Here is an 18,365-nt window from a genome sequence, read left to right as displayed (position 1 = left end):
GGATAGTTTAACATTTATGAGAGACGTAATGATTTTGTGGTTGGTAGAATTGTGGTGTGCCTTGGTATTTTTTGGGTTACAAAAATGTACCACCACAGAAAATGGTTTGAAAACACTGCTGTACCTAAACCTTTGCTCCTGGAATGTTAAAAAAGATCTCTGTAGCTGCTATCTCGCATAAAAACTGACACCCTGTATTACTTGAATGGTTATGTTGCATTTTTTGCAACAATTAGTGAAGATATTACAAACCGGAATAATGAGTACAGATAATCATATGAGTTAAATAGAGAGGTACTACAGACCTATTTTGGTTTTAGTGACACTTAAAGATAACTCATTTAGCACTTAAATGAAATAACATTGATCTTATTACAGAAACGTGAAATGAAAAAGAAAGAAAGAGAGTGAGAGAGAGAGCGCACAATTTTTACCTTGGCAACTTTTCTCTAACATTGCACCAGGACTGACGTAAACCCACCTCCTTTCCTTCCACTCCCCTGCACCTATGTCAGTACGTATAAATCAAGAAAATAAACACCTTTTGCTATGTATTCACATGTAGTGTATCGCTGTGAATGGCATAATATGAAATTTTAAATCTTTAAAATTTTGATGTCATATACCTGAAACATTGCATTACTTAATTTGGAAAACATGGATAATAGATACAATTTAGCTACTTTTTAAATATAGTCAGTCATTAAAAATGTATAAAATTCTGCCCCTATGAAAAACAGACAACTATTTATGAAGTTAGTTTTTGATTCTACACTATACAACATATTCTAAACCAGTGGTTCTGTGGTCTGCAGACCACCAGTGGTCCCCATGTGCAAATCAATTGAACCTCAAATTGATGGTCATCAGCAAAAATCTGGGACTAGCTGAAATCTTGGAATTTTGAAATGCAAATCCAGCACTGGTGCATAAAAATAAATGTAAGAAACAAAGAATTATGCTAACAGTTGACTGTCAAACTCAAACGGTAGTGTTAGATTTTACTTTAGAAAAGTGATTCTCGGGTCTAAGCATTCTGAATACGGTACATCTGCGATTAACCAGTGGTTATCAACCTTTATTTCTCCACGGTCCCCCAGAAAATACAATAATATGCCAAGGTTCCCTTACACAGGGCAGCGGTGTACTCTTGCTTCAGTCATGACAAAGGCCCTTATTTTTGAACTTATACTTATTAACAAAAGCATATCTGCTGTTAGTGCTATTAGTGTTTTTTAAAGCATACTACAAAACTAAGAGTTATTCCAAAGACAGCCTGTTATGTTTTTATTAAATAAAAGTTACTTTTAATAGTGCAGGAATTCCTTATTAATAACAGATAATGAATAAGCATTTTAGGGATAAACAGTAATTACCAAAATATGGAATTTGTGTTTAAGTGTTACTTTTAACATCAAGAATAAATGATATACTTCCGATATAACAAAAAATTAAAATGCAGAATTAGTTACAAAAGACTTTCTTCAGAACGTTATTACATAAGCTGCTTAGTTACCTTCTGAATTCAGCACTGGAGCATTTCCATCAGCAATAGCCACAATTAACACAAGTGTAAATGCAAATGAGTTCTCTCTCCAAATACAACAATCAAGTCAGCAGAAAAGTCAAAAGGCGATCGCAATGGTCCTCAGTTAAGGGCCACTGATCTCAATTATAAAATACATTTTAGTAATATTTTAAATAAACTACCGAAAAATCAAAATTGAAACATGGAAAATATTCTATAAAAAGGCACTGGTAACTATGAACCATGATGTTCCACTTTTTTCAAATAGCAAATAAATATAACAGAGAAAAATCACCAAATCATTTGGTTCTCCAAAGTAAGCTCCATAAAGCATAACTTTGTAATGTTTATCATTACAATAGGATGCAAAGTATAGTAGATTTTTTTTTTTTTTTTAAATACCATCCTCCCTTCTTAAATTTTCTAAATCCTTGAATTGGTATTGCACCCAGCCTCAAAAAAGGAGTGTGCATTATGAATAGCCAAAGTATTATTATTATTTTTTTTTTCAAAATTAACTAAAGAGTACTGGTTCATTTCATTAACTTGCAAAATAAATTGTCTTAGTAAAGTCTTTCAGCCCATTTACTAAAATCGTTAAGAAAAAGGAGTTTCCAGATATACCATAAAACATCCAAACATGGATATACAGTCAAGTCCTCAACTGTTGCAGGGGTAATGTTGCGAAAAATCAAAGAAGTGAATGTTAATACACTGAACCAATGAGAAACGTGGTTAGGTTCCTGCGACCAACAAAAACAATAATCCTTCACTATTCTTCTCAGTATAAAATTCTTTATAACAAAACATTTCTAAAAATAATTTTCAATACACAGTAACCATCAAATAACCCATGAAATGAAGAACAAAAAATATGTAACATTCAAAAATTTTTGATGCTAATGAGCATCTGTAAAAAGAGAGAATCTATAAAGGAGTGTACAAAATTCTTAAATAAGCTTTCACACCAGAGGTCTAACCCAGGATGCTATCCACATTTTTTCAGTTTGACATATAGCTGAACCTTGTGTAAAAGCATCTACCAGACTTGGAGAAATCATCAAGCCATCTAGCAATATGGTATAACCAACATTTATTTACCACATACAACTAATTACAGTTACAGGATTTTTATAATTAATGAAAGCTAACACTTCAAATAAATATGGCAACTCCAATCAAGGAGAGGTTATTTTAAATCCAGCTTAAAAATAATAAACCAGATCTAATATAATACAAATTCCTAAAATATCCCAATTATCCATCCATCTACAGTAAATCAATACAGTATATATTTTAAATACAGTAACTTTAAATTTCAGCAGAGAAAAAAATATTCCAATTTCTAACCAAGAATATGGCTGATTCTCGGTTCATTCATACCTTAAAAATAAATTAAATTACTTGCTGGACAACATATTTTAGAAAACTATAAATGAAAATACCCTGATAATATGTGTTTGAATGCATTAAAACATTTTAACAAGCTAAATTATAAGCATCTTATTAAATAATAATATTTTATTCAGTTATACTATACCTCATTGTAAGAGGCATCTCGCTCTTTACGTTCTTCAGTAAGTATCTCTTCATACAAATCCAAAGAATCTTTGTGTCTTGAAGGTGAAAAAAGTTTGTTGGCTTTCTCTAAAATTTGAACAAGAAGTCCACATCTTAGTATAAGGAGAACATTAAAAGTTTAAATACAGAGGTAACAATGACTGCTTTGACATTTGTATTAAAACTGGCAAATTACCTGAATCCAAGTTATATCGTGGACTGTTTTCATTATCAAGTCCAGAATAAATGTCCACTGAATCATCATTGCACAGCAAAGGTGAATCTGCAAGAAAATGAACAAACAATATAAAACTACAAAATATACTCATTAAAAGTAAAAGTGTTGTTAATCTTGAATTTTCTTGCAGTGTTCACAGATTTCTATATCGAGTACAATTAATCATTGTATAACAAATACCCAAAACATTATGATTCCATCAACTTGTCCAACAACCAAAATATAATATACAACTAGAAAGTTTTAAACAGCTTTAAATAGGAGCTTTGCAGCTTGGTAAAGCATGAATAGCTGCTTTTACTGGATTTAACGATGCACAGCAAAAAAGAATAACTGAAGTTGTATTATTTTCAGCCAGTGTGTTTCATTTGCGCTGCACTCTTCCTATCCTGAAGGCATTAAAGAATATCTCATACAACATTTGCATAAAAGTTTGACATTAACTGAATTCACAGTAAACGAAATACATGCTTTGAAAAATGCATTTAACCACACTACATCTTTGCTTACTTTAAGGAAAGAAAGAATACAAGCTTCGCTGGAGTGCTTATACGATTTGTACAATACAACCTAACATTTAGTGCATATAAAATCTTGTCAAATTAATGGTAACCATTGCAATACCAGGTTTTTCTTGCTCTTTCAATTTTCACTTGTCTTAACTTTGGGGCATGCTAGTTTGCAATTAACTGTTAGACAGTCACGTATTATCAATCAATGTATCGACTGTATATTTGATTAGACTGTATTATATATAGTATTTCAAAAGGACTTTTACAGTACTGGATAACTGATTGTTTAGTTATATCTCAATCATTGTACTGTAATTTAAAACACCAATAAGGTATAATTACTTTTTATTTTTAAGTGATCAATCATATGGGTATCTTCCTTTTCTGAACAATCTAAGAAGCCAACCAAATAATATTAAATATCACTAGCTTAAAAAAATTGGGATAATTAAGAAAGTATGAAGAATCTAAATTCCATTAGAAAGTATATAGTATAAGTAAATAGATTACAAAAATTATCAACTTTTTTTATAAATTCTATCGTGTGCACATAATGTGCAAATTTAACTTGTTTTTACTACTTCTGTGATATGCTCAGATGTCCAGTTAAAATGCAGCAAATTTTAAAAGCTAAGGGTAGCTTTTAAAGCCTTTGGAACTAGTACTATTAGCACTGTTAATAGTACAAGGGACTACTGAAATTTGAAGAGCTCTATGGAAATCTCTGCACTGTTATTAGTGTGACAATACTACTACTTGTACTAGCATATAGACATTTTAGAGAATTGTGTGGATGGTACAACAACAAAACTTCACAGGATAAAGGATTAGGATTTTGCTTGTGCAGGTATGTTTGCTGGCTGTGTGACGTAGCTACGGTTTGTTTAAATACAACAACATAGTTTCTAATATTCTACAGCTGTTTTTACAAACTTCACTGTTGTAGCCATAGTTCTCTCTTCACCTGTTGTGCCTGCGGACTCACTTTAAAGACCTTAAGTGTTCCACTAAAGATTCTTTCACTATTGGGTGTACTGATGCCGCCTTTAGTTCAGTGTAAACTAGTTCTCAAAGTTTCTAAGAGACTGATTTTTTTCATCTTCAAGCTGTGGTATGCCAAGTAAAGTTATAATTATAACAGCAAGGAACCGAACAATGTATAAATATAGAATTGTCATTTTTTTCCCCTTTGGTAATTAAGAAATTTGCTTTTTTAACTGTTTCTGTCTTCTCTTTGAGCATAGGTGTGTTATATGCGAGGCTCTTATGGTTTCTTTTGACCATTTATAGTTACGCTGTGATTTAAAATACAGTACACTATACTGAAAGCATACAATTTTGACTAGTCATGATGTAAATTACAGATATTTACAACTGAGGGACTTTTCTCATAGACTTTGATGGTGCTTGATACACATAATAATATATATTGATATCTCCAATTACATTTTGACTAATTAAATGGCATTAGCATTTTAAATACATTTAATTCAAGTAAATTATAAATATCTTTTATTCTAATAACAAGTCAACAACTTACCTTCATGGAAAATTTTTTTTAATCACTACTCATCTGTATTTTTATAGATACTGTATGTATTAATAACAAATATATACATAAACATAAATTACACAGACAAAATAACACATATTTTTGGAGTGTATTTATGCAGGTGAAATATGTTTGGCAGACAAACTCAATGCTGTGAGCAGCAAGTGTATGAAAAAAGGCACCAAATTCTACATAAATCCTACCTTTTTTTTCTTGGACCAAATCTCCATACACGTCTTCAAAATTAGCATTTTCCATGCTGTAGCACTGCTACGAATTCTCCATGTAGTTTTTCCTGGAGTTCTAAATTAAAACAAAATAGTTTAAATCTGATTTTAAGTTTCATCTTAATTGTAATAGAACTCATTATCACATTAACAGCTAACAAAAGAAAGATGCATATATGGCAATCCATTAATAAAAAATTATTAACTTGAAAAAATCATTTTAAATATAAAAGGGGAAATAAACAAAAAGTAAATTAGTAAAACACAATGGCAGCTGTAAGACATATTTAAACCATTATTACATACTTACTTAAAGATTACTTAAATGTACAAGGAATATCAAACTACAGTGTGCAAACTCATCACCTTTTTTACACTCATTTTAATTTAAGGAGCATTCTTAATTATAATACTTAATGAAGAGTTTGGACATTGTTAACTTTATTGTTTAAGCCTTACTTTTCTATTCATAGCTTTTACACAGAGGACAAAGAACATGGCTGCTCGATGTCTGCATGACAGAGCTTAAGTATGGGTTAGTAGTTGTGATTTCTAGATAGAAATGTAGAACACTAATCAGAAACGAAAAACTTATTTAGCCTACTAAATTTACAAGTGGAACATGTCAAAATTGAATCTTTGCTTGCATTTTAAAATGAAAACAGCATCATTTATATAAAAAAAGCTTGAAATTCATGGATGGAGTGTACCTTACACCCTTTCTAATGAGTGGGAAATAGCAAATATCTACAGTAATCCCTCGCTATATCGCGCTTCGACTTTCGCGGATTTTATATGTAAGCATATTTAAATATATATCACAGATTTTTTGCTGGTTCGCGGATTTCTGCGGACAATGGATCTTTTAATTTCTGGTACATGCTTCCTCAGTTGGTTTGCCCAGTTGATTTCATACAAGGGACGCTATTGGCAGATGGCTGAGAAGCTACCCAACCAGAGCGCGTATTACGTATTAAATAAAACTCCTCAAATATATTGTGAGCATGGGGGCTCTTCGCACCCCTAGAGGATACGGCCGCTCCTCAAAAAACGCTGAAAGATTACCTTCACATTGCTCTCTTCTTTACTGGGCTTACATATGGCTGCTTTATCAAGCGATATGCTTCCTGCACGGTGCTTTGCATACTTAAAAGATCAAACAGCACGTATTGATTTTTGATTTTTACTTTTCTCTCTCCCTCTCTTGCTCTGACATTCTCTGCTCCTGACGGAGGGGGTATGAGCAGGGGGGCTGTTCGCACACCTAGACGATACGGACGCTCGTCTAAAAATGCTGAAAGATTACCTTCACGTTGCTCCCTTCTGTGCAGCTGCTTCGTGAAGCAACATGCTGCACGGTGCTTCGCATACTTAAAAGCTCGAAGGGCACGTATTGATTTTTGATTGTTTGTTTTTATCTGTCTCTCTCTCTCTCTGACATTCTCTGCTCCTGATGGAGGGGGTGTGAGCTGCTGCCTTCCTTGCAACTGCTTTGTGTGGCGGTGCTTCACATACTTAAAAGCCAAACAGCTTATTGATTTGTTTGCTTTTCTCTCTCTCTCTCTGACATTCTCTGCTCCTGACCCGCACTCCTTTGAAGAGGAAGATATGTTTGCATTCTTTTAATTGTGAGACGGAACTGCCATCTCTGTCTTGTCATGGAGCATAGTTTAAACTTTTGAAAAAGAGACAAATGTTTGTTTGCAGTGTTTGAATAACGTTCCTGTCTCTCTACAACCTCCTGTGTTTCTGCGCAAATCTGTGACCCAAGCATGACAATATAAAAATAACCATATAAACATATGATTTCTACTTTGCGGATTTTCACCTTTCACGGGGGGTTCTGGAACGCAACCCCCGCGATCGAGGAGGGATTACTGTACTATATAGTAAAACACTAAGGTCTGTGTGTCCAGTTCCTGGTGACATGCTCGAAAGGGTAAGCGAAAGTGTGAAGAGACACACAACGAGGGGTATATGAAGCATGATAAAAACGTCACATTCAAAGGCAGCCTGTATAAAAGCAAACTAGAGGTGAGTAAGACGCCATGAAAATAATGAGAGATTGAGAAGCAGGCCTCATGGGAATGTGCTTGAGGGAGTGAATACCGGTGAAGAGACAGTCACATAAGCATGAATACAGAGGGAAAGCACAGAAGGTACACATAGAACCTCAAATAGTAGGTATTTTTTAATTATTCGATTACCTGTCTAAGACCTTGGCTAGTACTACATAAATACCAAAGATGGGCACATAGGAATTTAACAAACCACCCTATCTATATATATAATTCACTAAGCCGCCGACAAGTAGCCACCCATGGAAAGCACGCTGGAAGAGGCGTGGATTCACTAAACCGCCGACAAGTAAGACGCCATTGGCGCACACAGGAAGGAGCTATGCCCACCAACTCGGATGCGACGCCTCGGAAAACATGCCGTCATTTCTGTTTGTCTGTGCCACAGTCCACATGCAGCTCTGAGCCACATTGACTTTTCATTAGTCAACCTCAGTGGAACCTTGGTTCACACAGAGGCAGCGCCAGAGAGAGACAGAGGCACACACACAGGCAGCGTGAGAGAGAGAGGCGCGCACACAAACAGGCAGTGCCAGAGAGAGACAGAGGCACACACAGGCAGCCCGAGAGAGAGAGCCGCGCACACACATAGGCAGCGCCAGAGAGAGAGCCGTGTGCACGCACACACACAGGCAGCGCCAGAGAGAGAGCCGTGCACACACACAGGCAGCGCCAGAGAGAGAGCCGCACAATCCTTTAAAACTGACGTTAAAACACAATGAAGGAAGCAGTCTTTAAAAACCAATAAGCCCTGTGCCTCTTTTTCATTAGCGTCTGACCTGCTTCACCAATGCAGGCCCTGCAACAGTCGAGACGCTTTCTCAGCAGCTGACCTTCTCTGTGCCTGACTCCACTATTGTCAGTCGCCTGATTAAAAATGGCCTTTTGAAGGGGAGCTATGGACCCGCTATACCACAGGAACACATTGCCTTCGAGCCTGCTCTCGCTCACTCTAACGTACCGGCTTTCTCTCTCTCCTCACTCACTCACACACTGCACAGGGGAGAAATGCCTGCAGCATGACTCCACCCAGAAACCGTTTCAGCCACACTTCCACGCCCCTCGCTACGCTGTGAGGGCGATGATTATATATTTAAAAATGGCCTTTTGAAGGGGAGCTGTGGACCCACTATACCACAGGATCACCTGTGACATTGCCTTCACATTGTTTTCCTTTTATTTATGATCCCGTCGAGCAGATCAGACACCCAGGCAACAACACTAAATAATCAATAGCTGCAACCACTTTGCCCGCCCCAACTCCTCACCTGAGTCGGTTTCGTCTCTGTTCAGCAGTGTTTCCCAAACTCGGTCCTGGTGAACCCCTGTGGATGCAGGGTTTTGTTCCAACCAGATTCCTAATCATTAATGCCGGTGAAACTCATCAGGGATAAGTCGGTTTTTCAAAAGCAGCCGTGTAGCAGATTAGTCTAGCAGGATGTAATAATCCGAGATGAATGTGCGCCCCCACGCTGAGTGAAAAGCCAATGTATATTGAGTCTAGAAAACATGATCAGCAAGTCTTTGATAGGCTGCAACAAAATGATGAAAGAACGGGCGCATTTTTTTTCTCACAAGCTGGGTGAGGTGGGTGTTAGTTAGTTAATTAGTTACTCGAAGGATTTCAAGATTTAATATGCACAAGCGGTAACACTGCAAAAGTAGCCCAAACCAAAAAAGACGGCTGGCAAAAGGTGGCCGACAAATTAAACACGTGTGCATTGTACTTACTGAAAGCAGCTTTACAGATTTTGCAAATGTTCATTTTTTCCCTCTGCTTAAAAAACATTAAAAAAGCGGTGTGATTATGCGGCGTATACTACGCCGCGGGTTGGTATGCAGCGTGTAAAACAGTTTGTCGCAGATAATTTGCCTTTTACTTTAACACGAAGACAATTTCCTGTTAGATTTGCCTTTGCGATGACAATTAATAAGGCACAGGGCCAAACTTTCAAAAAGATGTGCATGTATCTGCCAAAACCAGTGTTCAGTCACAGTTGTATGTTGCTATCTCCAGAGTTCCATCTTTTCATTCACTTACTGGTATGCCTGCAGGAACACGTGCAGCGAGTGAGCGAGCGACACACACACACACACACACACACACACACACACATACATACATACGCACGCGACAGAGAGAGCGCTGGACACATAAGAATAATAATACTTCATTACATTGATATACCGGTGTTTTCAGTATTCAAAGCGCTATCCACACAGGGAGGAACAGGGAAGCGAACCCAAAATCTTGCACAGTCTCCTTACTGCAAAGCAGCAACACTACCACCGCGCTACAAGGTACTTAAAGAATGCACTGGGCTCGATTTTGTTTTCACTTCTATTTGGACAACTGTGTCGTTCAGGAAGTGTTCACCCATCAATACATAATTATGCGGCGTATGCTACACCGTGGGTTGGCTAGCGGGTCATACGCTCACACTGATTACGTCCCTGCCCTTTGTACACACACTTGCTTCTACCATGGTCGGGTGACTTGGTGAATTATATATAGAAAAGCAGCCAAAACCGCAAAGAACAATGAAAAGTCTACGTGACTCACAGGTGCATGTGGACTGTGCAAACAGGAAAATGACTCAGGTGACGAGTTGGGGGTGGGCACATGAGCAGGCAGTGCATACTAAACGAGAAATCAGCAGACTAGCATGACGGAGGGGGCGGAATGGGCGTCCTTCCCCTTTCCTCCCTCCGCGCCCAAGCATCTACCGATTTTTCAAATGTTAATTTTCTCCCTGTGCTTAAAAATCATTAAATAAGCGGCCTGATTATGCAGCGTATGGTACGCCGCGGGTTCGCTAGTATTAAAATAATCCACAAATAAGAAAAAAACAGGCTTTGGAATAGACAAACTGATTGGGTTAAGTACTGGCTTATTTCTAAAATCGTTCTTTCTCACTATGTTGTATTGATGGTTTTTAATAAAAGATTGTCCTTTTATACTTCCTTATAGGAAAACCATTATAAGGGTGACAATGAGTCAAGAACAGATAAAAACAACAACAACAAAAAAAAGGTTTTGCAGGTGAAATTGCCTGTATATTCTAAAATGTATCCAGTGAAGTGCAAAGAATGTGCTCTGAAGGTTAAGGAACTTTATTTTAACTAAGAGATACAACCTCAAAATCAGAAAAAGTTAGGACATTAAGGAAAATGCAAATAAAAAAAGGGATTCTTAAATTTACTTTGACTTTTATTTCTTTGCAAACTGTATGAACCTAAGACATTTCATGTTTTGTCTGGTAATCTTCATTTCATTTGTTAATACACATCCTGTATTTCAGGCTTGTAAAGCATTCCAAATAAAGTTGGGATGGGGCAGTACAGTCACAGAAAAATACTGCTTACTCAACAAAATATTTCACACATAATTATATCCGTAGCGTAGAATTAGTGAATTCCAAGATAATTCAGAATATTTTAAATTAAAAAAAACTCTTTAAATCTGTTTTCATATAAACATGCTTTTAAAATCTAGTGTATCAGAGAATCACTCTGTTGGGTTTGTAACATTTGCAATTGTAAGATTTAAATTTGAACCAGCAAAATACCAGTGCTTCGCAGCGGAGAAGTAGTGTGTTAAAGAAGTTATGAAAAAGAAAAGGAAACATTTTAAAAATAACGTAACATGATTGTCAATGTAATTGTTGTAGGCTTATTTTATTATTGAGAGTTAATTTGATAATTGTAAAGAGTTTAATTTATGATTGTAAATATGTATGAGAAATGTACACTTTTAGGATGCAAGGATCTCTTTATAAATGACATTTACAGTTCTGCCCTTGGGCTGTAAAATGACCAAGCTGACTGCTGAGCTTACTCTTGAGCATGCAACGTACAGTAGGCCATGTGAGAAGCAATCTTGTGTCAAGTCAATGCCAACCTTTTTTAGAGTCTGGCCCTGTGACTTAATTATTGTCATAGCGAAGCAGACCCTTACTGGAAATTGGAGGCGTTTGAATTGGAATGGGAGGTCAGAGGGTATGAGAGGGATGCGAGGAATAAATACAGTCTCTCCTGAGTCAGTTCCAGTGAAAACAGTTGCCTCAATGAGGTTCTCATGCAGAGAACTGATCTGAAGCCTGGTGCCGTTACAAAGTTTTGGTGGTTGTAAGTTTCGTAGTAACATAATTGGTGCGCTGACCTTCAAAAGTAGAGTATGCAGAGGCATGCCCAGAAGATTAAGAGTGTGAAGAAACTCTACCGGATAGTGCACCATGTCCTCTAGTTCTACAACAGAGTCGACAGACTTATATGTAAGTAAATTGGTGTTTATATGTGAAGTCATGTCATTTTTTGGTGTTAGATTAGCTTTCTCCCTCAACCATGAGACGTCCTTTTCATGCAGATTTCGTTGTTTGGGGTAAACATTTTCAATAAGGGTTTGTAAGGTATTCACCGGGAGACAGAGATTGTTAGGAACATTGATTTTACAGTTCTGTTCAATTAAATTGCCATCACCTATTTTGATGAGGAGCGCAGTGCACTCTCCGGATTTATTGTCACAGTTCAAGTAAACCCTCATGTTTATTCTTAAGGTAAGAACATTGGTTTTAGGCCTTAGGTATGAAGAGTTCAGACATGCTTTAACTTCGTCGGCACATGTTCCTCTTGGGACAATGGGTAAGGTCTGCCGGAAGTCTCCAGCCAGCAAGACTGTCAATCCACCCATCATTTTTGTCATGTTTCTGATGTCTTGTAGGGTCCTGTCTAAAGCCTCAACACCTGGTCTGTGTGCCATAGTGCATTCATCCCATATAATGAGCTTACAATTGCACAGCACTTGCGCTATGGCGCTCTGCTTGGATATATTACACATGGGAGAATCGGTATGGGTGAGGTTTAGAGGTAGCCTGAAAGAAGAATGAGCAGTCCTATCACCTGGAAGCGGTGGAGTAAAGAAGAAGGGAGCTGTGAGCACGACAAACAGCTGAGGAAAGTAAGGAAGCGAGTGAGGAGGCACATGAGCGTGGGATGTTGTTAATGTATATAGGCAGGGAGCCAATCACGTAGTAGGTGCGCAGACAGCCGCCGTGCGGAAAAAGGAAGGGGGACCGGGGGCGGCCCTTGTGCGTCTCTGCCGTGAAATAAATCCTCTTTTAACGGAATTAAGGAATGAAACCACCAAAAGGAGAGGTCAGTTTTGAAAGTTCCTTACGGCATAATGGTGAGAACCGCCAAAAAGAAGACATCATTTTCAAAAGTTTGTTACGGGGCACGACGTGAAATGAAACATACTTAACTTTTGTAAGTACAGTGTAAAGGATGAGCATGGGAAATTTGGGCTTCCTACATATATTGGAAGTCGCAGAAATAGTGAGGAGGGGTATCCCCTATCTATATATACAGTTTAGGGGGTACACCCGTTTCCCTCCTTGGGTGTTGCAATAGCACATGAAACATACCTAACTTTTGTAAATACACTGCAAGGAATGAGCATGTGAAATTTCAGTTTCCCACCTATATGGAAAGTGGGAGAATTATATATATAGATCATTAGCTGGTTAAAGACAGAATAACGTATAACAGAGTAAACAAACTGATTCAATTTTCAAATGTTACAAAATATTTTTCAAACGTGACCCTCTATTTTTAGATTGATTTCACGCAGAAAATATAAAACCAATTTTGTCAGCTTCACATTAATCCATTATTTCAGAACTCCATTAAAATTCTCTTTGTTGAGCTGTTATCAAAGTATCTTATATGACTGATCAGACTGTGTTATTGCTTAGCCTGTATATTGGTCTGGAATTAAAGTATTAACTGGACCTGCAGTTTAACTGGTAGATTGTATTATACTCACCAATGTACCTTTCAAATATTAGACCTATAAACTTTCACTACATTTGTCACCTTTTAGGGATTTTATGAATGAACATTAATTTGGCTTCAAATACCAAACAAACAACACAAATTAGTATTTGCATATTCGTATTTAGCAATGAAGAATGTTGTTTGCCTGCCTTGACAACTGGCATAATTACAGTGGTTTGTGCTTTGAAGCACTAAATAAAATTTAATTTGGTATTAATAAATTATGCAGCTCATTAAATTCCCAGTGTATGCATGCCAAATACCCACTTTATCCAAAACTTGCCTCTACTTTTACTTGCTACAGCTGTTTGCACTGCTAGTGCATACATTCCTACATGCAGTGCATGTGACAATCCCCTTGACCATGAAATGTACAAACCAGTTAGAAAACAGAGCGATGGCTCTGTGGATGTGTTCGACGCAAACAAGAGAATGAATCAGAAGCTTCCAATCCAAAGAAATTCATCAAGCTATTATTTTGTCTCCTCTTACAATTTAGTGACACTACAAGTTGAATGATAATAACTCAGTAACATCATTGTGCTCACAAAGCATACATGAATCTATTTATAAACTATCTCCGTAATGGGATAAAAGTGGTGATAACTAAAGCTTCTGTGTGTTTTTTTTTTTTTTTTTTTTAATTCTAATTATACACGATTCAAATAATTATACACTAAAATTCTCCTGCTTTGAAGACAAGGTATTTCAATACATATTTTTCTTTTTGACATGTCGTGATGTGGTGCTGTATGACCGTGAGTCATTTTTATATGTAGTTCTTATTCATGTCTTTCTCATGTATTACTGTACTTCCTTGAATAATCTGTCGACTTGCAGTTTCAAATAAGTGCAGCACTGGCTGTCATTCGATACTACCGATAATGGAAAAATGGTAGAACTGTTATGGCACCGAAAGCTTTGGTTATTCGGACATCCTTACTGGTCACTCTGGCAGCCACTTTTGTGCCTCATGCTGTTTATGACACATTTGTGATGAAAACGATCAGATAGCCTGAGCAATGTGTTTCACTGTTAGCAGACATTACAGTGGTTCTTTTCCTGTCAGCAATGCTGCGTACCTGTGCCTCTGTTGTTTTCCTGTCATCCCTGGCACACAGCTACTTGCCATGGGAAGGATTAAAGCCAAATTATGTGGCTGAGATAGCCTGCACCTGCAATTTGTAGGCTGCATTTCACATACAACATTGTAAGTCCTCAATTAAGGCCAAGATTAATGTTCAAGGCGCAGGGGTTCAGGTGTTTTTGTGTGACAGATGGATAACCCTTAATATTTTATATATGCAGATTAGTCACCAAGGACTCATGTTCACGTGCTGATTTTATCCTCATTACAGAATTCTCACATCTTTCTTGTGATCAATAATATTTTTCCTAGAATTTATGAAGCATACAGTTCCAAGAAAGTTTTCCAACAGGTTAAAAAAAAGAAAGTTAACACATACTGAACATGTGACAGGGTCTTTCTCACATAGACACTTCTGTTGAGGCTGTGCGCTGGGTTCTGGGAAACAAATATAATATTAGAAAACTGATTGTATCTTACGTGGCACGATTCAGAAATTATTACAGCTTTAGACAAAAATGTTGACATTTATAACAAACCTTACTTCAGATACCACTAGCCATGGTGTTAAGATCTCTCCAAAAGCAAAGGGGAACAAGGGCATGTTTCAAACTGATCCCATTTTCTGGCTGTCATTTATTTTGCATTAGTAAAAATAACACAAACAGGTTTTTTTAAGGACGAATATAAAGCATTAACCAAACTACAAAACACTATCCTTGTCTTCTTGTGTCTTTCCATGTAGTATCCATGTAAGAAAAAAAGACTCTCCTTTGACCCCTTGGTGTTAAACTACTTAAATGTATGAATGCATGCAAAAAGGTTTTATTTATGTACATTTGTCGATTGGCAAAGCATTTCTACGTGGCGAGCATGCATGTAACCAGATGATAAACTGTCATAAAAAAAACAAGGTGCTGTACTGCTCAATTGCACACTTTAAACATCCAAAAAAAATAATAGCCCGTTCTTGTCACACATGTTTTAATGTTAAAAGAAACAAACTGACGTATTACTACTCTAAAAAAGGCATATTAAACATCATTGTTTCAGAGTATGTGTGTGTACGAACCAATTTGAAATTGTAAGCTGATGATGAACCAGTTTAATTTGGAAAACTTTCGTCAACAGTGTGGACATCTTACAGAGCGAAGTGTGATCGTTTAGCAGCAGTGCTACGTAAGCCCACTATAACCTCCCAAAACCCTCGAACAAAAAGAAACATAAACGCACGAATGATCTCAACCGTTAGAAAGGATACATAAAATAAGCATTACTTTAAGATAAACTGTATTTGCTAAAAAAACAACCAAGACTTTTTTTGTAAAAGAAAGGTGACATGCGTATTTATACAAAAAAATTAAAGAGCAATGAAGCCCCGCACATAAACACTCACTACTGGGGTCTCGAAAACCGCATCTGACAGCCTTAAGTGATCTTTAGGACCAAGAGGGGTGTTTCGCACGCCAAATTTGGTAAATGCAGCTATGCTCCAGAAGTTATATGAAAAGATACATTTTAAAGAGCATCGTACCTTTGCCAAAAGATGAAATTCAGTCGCTCACGGTTCAATTTTGCTTTCTTCTAGAGCTCCCAACCGCGCCAATACAAGCACCCCTTCCTTGCGGAAATAACGTCATTTTCCCGCGGTCTGCTAAAGAGAAAACATATGCAGTTTCCGGTAATATAATTGGGCGGGGAAATTGACTTTACAGTGTGTCAATAAAGCACCATTTGATTGAACGGGCATTTAAAAAAAAAATCTTTAGTCTGTAAAACCGTGTAAAGTTGTTAATGTCCTAAGTTAATGGCAATTTTTCTTTTATTAGAAAAGGGGAAGAGCAGTGCAAGACCTTGTATAAATTGGAAATTATGTAGTTGAGGCTTAGTACAGTATGATTTTTTAGAAGTTGCAGGGAACGTGGTTATAGTTATAAATGAAATCGCTGATAGACTGTGCAGAATTGGCACAGTTAAAAGACATGTATAATAAAGTACTCTTGAGTGTGTACGACGTAAACAACATTATGTGAATATAAAAATCAAGAAATTGTATCAGGAATTATGTGTATGAGAAAATGGAGCTATGCATTAATCACAGTTTCAAAATTCTTTTCACAGGAATCTTTTGCTGAAAAACGCAGAAGGAAAGATACAGTATTATAATAAACTAGCAAAATACCCGCGCTTCGCAGCGGAGAAGTAGTGTGTTAAAGAGGTTATGAAAAAGTAAAGGAAACATTTTAAAAATAACGTAACATGATTGTCAATGTAATTGTGTTGTCATTGTTATGAGTGTTGCTGGCATATATATATACATATACACATATACACACACATATACAGATATATTATATATACATATACACATATATTTTATATATATATATATATATATATATATATATATACACATACATACATACATATACACACATAGATGCACTTACAATAACATAGAAATCAATATAAACAACATGAACATCATTATCATATGAGAATATGAAGTAATATATAAGAAGCACATTTCATATAAATATAAATTATTAAACAGTAAAATCTTCTTCTATAATTTGCTACCGTGGCTTTTCGTTGGTCTGTCCAGGATTTTAAATCACCTGTAGCTTGCAAACCGTTTCACCTATTGACTTGAAATCTGGTACACATATAATACGTCACGTCTGCTATCCGCTTTATGGGTGATGATTGTATTACTGTTTTTATGTTTATTTTATTTTAGAATCAACTCCTATCTGCGCACACCAGGGCGGCCGTGGGCGGATGCGTATGGTGTATTCACTCCATGTTATCGTGCATTGCGCTGTCAGTGTTATTTTGATAAAAGAATTTGAACAATATATAAGAAGCGTATAAATTATTAAACAGTAAAACATTAACATTTAAGAAGTAAAGTTACATGAAGTACTACTGCAGTGCCTTCGGGTATACCTCATTTTTTGTTTGCCCATTACATGCTTAAATGTATAAATGTTTTGGTGCACCTACCCGAGAACACGCGACATATAACCGAGCGTGGGAGAAGCATGGATTTTAAACACGCGTTGAGTTCATCTGCTGGTCTCCCTCGTGGAATAACTGGTAATGTTTGACTAAAATCTACAGCGAGTAAAACGACATTACCTCCTATTTTTTTTTTTACGATCTCTGAGATCTTGCTTTTTTCGGTTCAAGGCTTCATAAGCTCTTTTATGTTGTATGGTGTACTTATCCCAAACCATCATCTTTGAATGTTGCAAGACTTTCGCCTTGTATGTAGATCGGGGTAATTACATTCATTGCATTCCTAGTCTGAATCACAATGTGATTGTATGGGTGGTTACCTGGCACTGTAGGGTTGCCACCCGTCCTTTAAAATACGGAATCGTGCCGGGTTTGAGAATGAAATTGCGCGTCCCGTTTTGAATCAATACTGGACGGGATTTATCCCGTATGTTTTGTATCTTTTTTTTTTAAAGCAGCGTCTCATGCAAATTATCCCACACGCATTTTATGAAGATGCCTCCTTTCCTACTTTGGATTGGGTAATACTTGATGTCATCGTTAGTTTGATTGGTGTTTTCAACTGTCCAGTGAGGAGGGCGTGTCTTTTAAGTACAGTCTGCAAAGTGTTGGCACTGAGATGTTGTGTCAGCGCCATAGTTGAAGCCCCTAACGTTGCGGTCAGCAAGTCGGCTAACATCCGCCATGTGCCGTCTTTCAGTTGCGAGAAGCAGATCATAGAATGGTT

At 36.9% G+C, this 18,365-nt stretch overlaps 1 protein-coding gene across 2 annotated transcripts in view; it reads right to left on the bottom strand.

The window, feature by feature from the left end:
• Nucleotides 1-16,262, bottom strand: part of casp8ap2 (caspase 8 associated protein 2) — a 43,419-nt gene extending 27,157 nt beyond the window's left edge. Inside the window, exons 1-5 of one of the 2 annotated variants that reach the window (XM_028791084.2) lie at nucleotides 16,152-16,262; nucleotides 14,997-15,055; nucleotides 5,594-5,693; nucleotides 3,285-3,371; nucleotides 3,069-3,175 (exon numbers count right to left, since the gene is read on the bottom strand). In XM_028791084.2, coding sequence (XP_028646917.1) covers nucleotides 3,069-3,175; nucleotides 3,285-3,371; nucleotides 5,594-5,648 — 249 coding nt within the window. In that variant the 5' untranslated portion in view covers nucleotides 5,649-5,693; nucleotides 14,997-15,055; nucleotides 16,152-16,262. The remainder of the gene's footprint in view (nucleotides 1-3,068; nucleotides 3,176-3,284; nucleotides 3,372-5,593; nucleotides 5,694-14,996; nucleotides 15,056-16,151) is intronic. The other variant, XM_028791083.2, reaches the window with a different exon arrangement.
• Between the last annotated feature and the right edge of the window lie 2,103 nt (nucleotides 16,263-18,365).

This window comes from Erpetoichthys calabaricus, chromosome 3, assembly GCF_900747795.2.
Source record: "Erpetoichthys calabaricus chromosome 3, fErpCal1.3, whole genome shotgun sequence".
NCBI lineage: Eukaryota > Metazoa > Chordata > Cladistia > Polypteriformes > Polypteridae > Erpetoichthys > Erpetoichthys calabaricus.
The sequence above is the reverse complement of the archived record's forward strand: the minus strand, read 5'-3'. Positions and strand labels throughout refer to the sequence as shown.